The sequence below is a fragment of the Cheilinus undulatus genome, linkage group 4 (genome assembly GCF_018320785.1).
Source record: "Cheilinus undulatus linkage group 4, ASM1832078v1, whole genome shotgun sequence".
NCBI classification, from domain to species: domain Eukaryota; kingdom Metazoa; phylum Chordata; class Actinopteri; order Labriformes; family Labridae; genus Cheilinus; species Cheilinus undulatus.
In genome coordinates, this window is record NC_054868.1 from 54,303,016 (window position 1) to 54,310,475 (window position 7,460).

Below are 7,460 nucleotides of genomic sequence, written 5' to 3' on the forward strand. Positions count from 1 at the left end.
GGGGCCTGATTTTCAAATATTTGTTTTTAAAACCAAATCAAATGAAATAAAGGGGCTCTATTCTTTGTTTAATTTTTGGAACAAATTAAATAAACAATAAACTATTCCTAATGTATGAATCATCAGACCAGTTGATATTTGACAAAGGATTGAAGAAAATGAAGAAAAAATGGTCCAGGGGCCATTTTCTGGCTTTATCAGGGTCCATTCTCTGAGTTTATCAGGGTCCATTCTCTGGATTTATCAGGGGTCCATTCTCTGGGTTTATCAGGGTCCATTCTCTGGATTTATCAGGGGTCCATTCTCTGAGTTTATCAGGGTCCATTCTCTGAGTTTATCAGGGTCCATTCTCTGGGTTTATCAGGGTCCATTCTCTGGATTTATCAGGGTCCATTCTCTGGATTTATCAGGGTCCATTCTCTGGGTTTATCAGGGTCCATTCTCTGGGTTTATCAGGGTCCATTCTCTGGATTTATCAGGGGTCCATTCTCTGAGTTTATCAGGGTCCATTCTCTGAGTTTATCAGGGTCCATTCTCTGGGTTTATCAGGGTCCATTCTCTGGGTTTATCAGGGTCCATTCTCTGGATTTATCAGGGGTCCATTCTCTGGGTTTATCAGGGGTCCATTCTCTGAGTTTATCAGGGTCCATTCTCTGGGTTTATCAGGGTCCGTTCTCTGGGTTTATCAGGGGCCATTCTCTGGGTTTATCAGGGTCCGTTCTCTGGGTTTATCAGGGTCCGTTCTCTTGGTTTTATCAGGGTCCGTTCTCTGGTTTTATCAGGGTCCGTTCTCTGGGTTTATCAGGGTCCATTCTCTGGATTTATCAGGGTCCATTCTCTGGGTTTATCAGGGTCCATTCTCTGGATTTATCAGGGGTCCATTCTCTGAGTTTATCAGGGTCCATTCTCTGAGTTTATCAGGGTCCATTCTCTGGGTTTATCAGGGTCCATTCTCTGGGTTTATCAGGGTCCATTCTCTGGATTTATCAGGGTCCATTCTCTGGATTTATCAGGGGTCCATTCTCTGGGTTTATCAGGGTCCATTCTCTGGGTTTATCAGGGGCCATTCTCTGGGTTTATCAGGGTCCATTCTCTGGGTTTATCAGGGTCCATTCTCTGGGTTTATCAGGGTCCGTTCTCTTGGTTTTATCAGGGTCCGTTCTCTGGTTTTATCAGGGTCCGTTCTCTGGGTTTATCAGGGTCCGTTCTCTGGGTTTATCAGGGTCCATTCTCTGGGTTTATCAGGGTCCGTTCTCTGGGTTTATCAGGGTCCATTCTCTGGGTTTATCAGGGTCCGTTCTCTGGGTTTATCAGGGGCCATTCTCTGGGTTCATCAGGGTCCATTCTCTGGGTTTATCAGGGGCCGTTCTCTGAGTTTATCAGGGTCCATTCTCTGGGTTTATCAGGGTCCATTCTCTGGGTTCATCAGGGTCCATTCTCTGGGTTTATCAGGGTCCGTTCTCTGGGTTTATCAGGGGCCATTCTCTGAGTTTATCAGGGTCCATTCTCTGGGTTTATCAGGGTCCGTTCTCTGGGTTTATCAGGGTCCGTTCTCTGGGTTTATCAGGGTCCGTTCTCTGGGTTTATCAGGGTCCGTTCTCTGGGTTTATCAGGGTCCATTCTCTGGGTTTATCAGGGTCCATTCTCTGAGTTTATCAGGGTCCATTCTCTGGGTTTATCAGGGGCCATTCTCTGAGTTTATCAGGGTCCATTCTCTGGGTTTATCAGGGTCCGTTCTCTGGGTTTATCAGGGTCCATTCTCTGGGTTTATCAGGGTCCATTCTCTGGGTTTATCAGGGACCATTTTCTGGTTTATCAGGGTCCATTCTCTGGGTTTATCAGGGTCCATTCTCTGGGTTATCAGGGTCCGTTCTCTGGGTTTATCAGGGGCCATTCTCTGGGTTTATCAGGGTCCGTTCTCTGGGTTTATCAGGGTCCGTTCTCTTGGTTTTATCAGGGTCCGTTCTCTGGTTTTATCAGGGTCCGTTCTCTGGGTTTATCAGGGTCCGTTCTCTGGGTTTATCAGGGTCCATTCTCTGGGTTTATCAGGGTCCGTTCTCTGGGTTTATCAGGGTCCATTCTCTGGGTTTATCAGGGTCCGTTCTCTGGGTTTATCAGGGGCCATTCTCTGGGTTCATCAGGGTCCATTCTCTGGGTTTATCAGGGGCCGTTCTCTGAGTTTATCAGGGTCCATTCTCTGGGTTTATCAGGGTCCATTCTCTGGGTTCATCAGGGTCCATTCTCTGGGTTTATCAGGGTCCGTTCTCTGGGTTTATCAGGGGCCATTCTCTGAGTTTATCAGGGTCCATTCTCTGGGTTTATCAGGGTCCGTTCTCTGGGTTTATCAGGGTCCGTTCTCTGGGTTTATCAGGGTCCGTTCTCTGGGTTTATCAGGGTCCGTTCTCTGGGTTTATCAGGGGCCATTCTCTGGGTTTATCAGGGTCCATTCTCTGAGTTTATCAGGGTCCATTCTCTGGGTTTATCAGGGGCCATTCTCTGAGTTTATCAGGGTCCATTCTCTGGGTTTATCAGGGTCCGTTCTCTGGGTTTATCAGGGTCCATTCTCTGGGTTTATCAGGGTCCATTCTCTGGGTTTATCAGGGACCATTTTCTGGTTTATCAGGGTCCATTCTCTGGGTTTATCAGGGTCCATTCTCTGGGTTTATCAGGGTCCGTTCTCTGGGTTTATCAGGGTCCGTTCTCTGAGTTTATCAGGGTCCGTTCTCTGAGTTTATCAGGGGCCATTCTCTGGGTTTATCAGGGTCCGTTCTCTTGGTTTTATCAGGGTCCGTTCTCTGAGTTTATCAGGGGCCATTCTCTGGGTTTATCAGGGTCCGTTCTCTGGGTTTATCAGGGGCCATTCTCTGGGTTTATCAGGGTCCATTCTCTAGGTCTTTCATGGGCCATTCTCCACTCCCCTGCCCACTACAATTCTTTTGTTCAAGTAGAATGGCCCGTCCTGTAGGCGTGTTGATAGCTAGTATATAAATCATTAGCATCAAAATAAGTTCGTAGTTGTTCATAAACATTCTCTCTGTTACCCTCCCAGTATCTGCTACTATGTATAAAAAGCAGGTATTAGCAAGAGGGTCTGGCTGCAGCCCTCGAGCAAACCTCTACACTGGCGCATTCAGCTGGAGACCTCTACTGTGGGGCGAAACCTCTTCGCTGGGGCATGACGTACATTGACCAAGCCTATGCTGGGGCGTGCAGCATGTTAGCTGTTGTTAGCATGACCTAGCTGTTGTTAGCACAACTACACCACTGTGCTTATGACACATTAGCATAGCCACGTATGCTGAGGGTTCACCCCAGCGTACGGGGCTATATTTGGGCGTGCAGCAGCACACCCCGACCCATATGCTGGGGCTTCGCTGCGTTTAAATCCGACTGGTTAGGTTTAGGCATTAAAACCCGACTGGTTAGATTTAGGGTCAGGTTGTCAGCAAGTGGATAGAGCTGAAATTTCATTGCGGGTAATATATGTCACACCCCAGCATAGAGGTCCGCCAGCTCGGGCAACATACGTCACGCCCCAGCAGAGAGGTCTCGCCCCAGCGGAGAGGTCTCCAGCTGAATGCCCCAGCGTAGAGGTTTCCCCAAGGGCTGCAGCCAGATGCCTCTCGCTATTGGACGAACAGAGGTTGTGATCTGATCAACAAACAGAAAACCAACATGACAAAAACTGATGCTTGGCAAAGCTTTATTCAAAGAGGACATTACAGAGAGGTTCAGAAATAATTCATTACTCATAATCATCAAATTAAAAGAAAGCAAATGTTAAAATGTTGATAAAGCTGTTGAGATTTAAGTATTTTTAATCAGATAACAAAATAGTCCAGTTCATGTTGGTTTGTATGGTGGCCTCGAAGTGCTGTAGAAAATAAAATCTGAAACATTTTTACAAAGGTTGAAACAAATTCACCACAGTATGTTTTTTAGTTCATTCAAAAAATATATAAGAAAAACAGGTTTACAAACTACAGAGAAAAAAAACATTTTACAAAACAAAAAAAAAGTGTTTCAGACTTTGTCATTTTTCATCAGAAGTAAAATTTGGACATTGGTATTTTCTATAGACATTGTAAAATTGTTTCAAGTTTTGTGAAAGTGTTTCAGTTTTGTAAAAATGTTTTTCTAATGTAAATATGTTTTATGCAATGTAAAAAGTTTTGGTTAATGTGATTTGTTTAAAGCTAAGTGTTTCAGACTTTGTCATTCTGTGTTGTCACTTCCAGGCCACCGTAACAATGCTAACTATAAAGACAAGCAAGCTTTTGGTAACCATTCCTTTATCTGCATCACCCTTATGGAGCGGCTGCTTTTATCATTAACAGTAAAGCGATGGTCTGACTCTTTATTTTGCGTTATAATTGACACACTCACTTGCCACCCCCCCCCCCACTGAGCAGCTGGTGCACTGAAAATTACTGTTGGGTGTTTGTGGTTTGTAACAGCGATATATGTTCTCCAGACCGATGCCAGAGTTTCCGAGCTCTACGATGGCCTGTTTTAATTTACTTTCATCAATACCCTGGCTGTTTTGAGGCCTGAATATCTTCTCAAACACAAAGACACGCCTGCTCCATCTGCCACTGTTGATGAGGTTTCTGATCGGATTAAGGATATTGTAAGGGTTCCTGCTGTTGGTACAGGTAGAGGGACAAGAGGAGGCATAAGAAAAGAGGACCAACAAGTCACCATCTTGACTGTCGAGCTGTAGGCCGTTCAGAAGTCGATACTCAGCGTGTTCAGGCTGGTTGACTCCAGCCACAGCGAGACGTTGTCCTCTGTACACCTGCCTGCCTGAAATCGCCTGTTCAACCTGCCTCTTGGGGTTATTTTGGAAGATGTTCTGCAGGTTTACTGGGTCTTCACTCTGGATGCTGAGAGCCAGACTGTACATACCACGAATACTGTACCTGTTGGCAGTAAAAATACCATATTAGGGTTCTTTAATCACTTCTTTGGCATCAGATTTATTAAGTAGTGCAACCATTAATTAGATTCTAAAATCTTTTTCTCTGAAAATTACAACATATCTGACAGTCCCATCACTCTCATGAGACGCTGTTATTAACAGTCATTCTACAATATTTTGTCTTACAATGATGTGTTGAATGCTGATTCTGATTTACAAATAAAAAACATGCTGTTCCTGGTATAGCATCATTAAGATGAACATGGCATTACTGAAAAGGCCGACTGTTGCTGGGATGGAGAGATAATCAAGTACCCTGGAGGACTCACTACTATGATCTGCTGAATGGCATAGATGGGAAGGGGAATAGAATATTTATTATCTATGATAACAGGAAATATTATCTATGAAGTCAGAGATCAAAGTCAGAATTATTAGATCAAAGTCAGAATTATTAGATCAAAGTCAGAATTATTAGATCAAAGTCAGAATTCTCAGATCAAAGTCAGAATTATTAGATCAAAGTCAGAATTCTCAGATCAAAGTCAGAATTATTAGATCAAAGTCAGAATTCTCAGATCAAAGTCAGAATTATTAGATCAAAGTCAGAATTATTAGATCAAAGTCAGAATTCTCAGATCAAAGTCAGAATTATTAGATCAAAGTCAGAATTATTAGATCAAAGTCAGAATTATTAGATCAAAGTCAGAATTCTCAGATCAAAGTCAGAATTATTAGATCAAAGTCAGAATTCTGAGATCAATGTCAGAATTCTCTAATTTTTGTCTTCATAAAGAGTTTTCAATAAAACGTTTTATCTCAAAAAAACAAAGAAAAAGTCGCCCTAGTTCTTTTCCATGTTAGTGCAAAGCTAACTGCCTAAAATATTAGTTATGAAAACCAAAGAAATCAGCATCTTTTTTAAAGCAACTGTAGATTAACACCCACTCATTTTTGATTCTTGCCGTCAGCAGTGCGAGGTTATTCTGGTCCACAACAGCTGAACATCCATTAGACACGAGGATCACCAGCATCACAGTCATCCATTGTCCGTCCATCTGATCAAATAAAACATCAGGAAAGAGTCAGACATACATACACAACAAACTGCTGATCCATAGAGGAAAGTCTTTTACCGGGTACAGGAAAACACCTGTAGGATAAACTCTGACCTGTTTTCACAGTCAAACATGAGAGAAATTTTAAAGAAGCTATGACATAAACATCATCTCAGCCATCAGTTATATAACTATTTTAAACATCAATATCAGCACTGGTTTAGTGGTCCATGTAGAAGTGGGTCTACTCCTCATTTACATATTCTTTATTCAGAAATGGGTCCACTCTATGAAGACAAAACAATAATTTACTCTGCACTAAACCTTTTTCACTATCTGTTCATCTCTAATCCTGCTGGTTTTAATGGTCAAACTTTACCTTTTCAGAGTTGATAGAAATGCTCAGGAGAATCTGGATCCGTCTTGTGCTCAGTCTCAGAAAGAAAGACTTTGTGACAAGTCTGGACAAACAACAGTTTTAAAGAGCAGCAGCACACCCATTCCGCCAGCACCAGGAATTTATCTTGGCATAAATTGTCCTTGATTTGCATTTCCTTATCGTGGTTGAAGGTTGGAGGACATGGATAGGCCAATATGTGAACAAAAACATTCAGCATAGCAGCAGATAAAGGAAGACATTGCACACTTGCTGTTATAGTAGAGAAACATTTTTATTCTCTGAATTGAGAGTAGGCTGAAAAATTTAGAAACAAAAACCCCCAACAAGTTTGAAGAGCTGACTTCCTGCAGTCTGTGCCAGGAGAAGAATGTGTGTCATATCTTACTGGCTGATCTTACACAGGTTTGGGCAGCCAGCTATCTTTTAGATGTGTGCACTTGGAGTCTGACAACAATTCCCATGATCAAAACCATAGAAACTGACTTTCCACAAAACAAGTGGCATTGTGCAGCCCAATCACATGAGTCAATTAAAAAGCCTGTTAAAGAGAACCTAAACCCTCATATGTATACCTCTGTGGCGCTCTTTCTCTCTAAGCCTCTTACACTGCTTCTGCTTCTTCTTGCACTTGAACACTTATGGATATGATCTCCCCCAAAATCCACCTGGGGTCAAAACAAATCATACATCACTGCCAGAAATCATCACTGATTATTGTTGTTTGTTAAAAACAACTAAAAACAAAGCCTGACATATTTCTCTGCTCAGAAAAACAAGAACTCTACAAGTCAAACTCTGGCTTCAGTTACTCTGTAAATCAAACTCTGGCTTTAGTAACTCCTGAAATCAAACTCTGGCTTTAGTAACTCCTGAAATCAAACTCTGGCTTTAGTAACTCCTGAAATCAAACTCTGGCTTTAGGTACTCCTGAAATCAAACTCTGGCTTTAGTAACTCCTGAAATCAAACTCTGGCTTTAGTGTCTCTTTAAATCAAACTCTGGCTTTAGTAACACCTGAAATCAAACTCTGGCTTTAGTAACTCCTGAAATCAAACTCTGGCTTTAGTAACTCCTGAAATCA

The 7,460-nt window shown here is 42.4% G+C and overlaps 1 protein-coding gene across 1 annotated transcript; it reads right to left on the minus strand.

Annotated features, from left to right (window-relative positions):
* Window positions 1–3,697: 3,697 nt before the first annotated feature.
* Window positions 3,698–6,482, minus strand: LOC121508802. Its single transcript, XM_041785891.1, has 3 exons — window positions 6,359–6,482; window positions 5,870–5,979; window positions 3,698–4,922 (listed from the first exon to the last, which is right to left on the minus strand). The coding sequence occupies exons 2-3, from the start codon at window positions 5,977–5,979 to the stop codon at window positions 4,358–4,360; spliced, it is 675 nt and encodes a 224-aa protein (XP_041641825.1). The 5' UTR covers window positions 6,359–6,482; the 3' UTR covers window positions 3,698–4,357.
* Window positions 6,483–7,460: the final 978 nt, after the last annotated feature.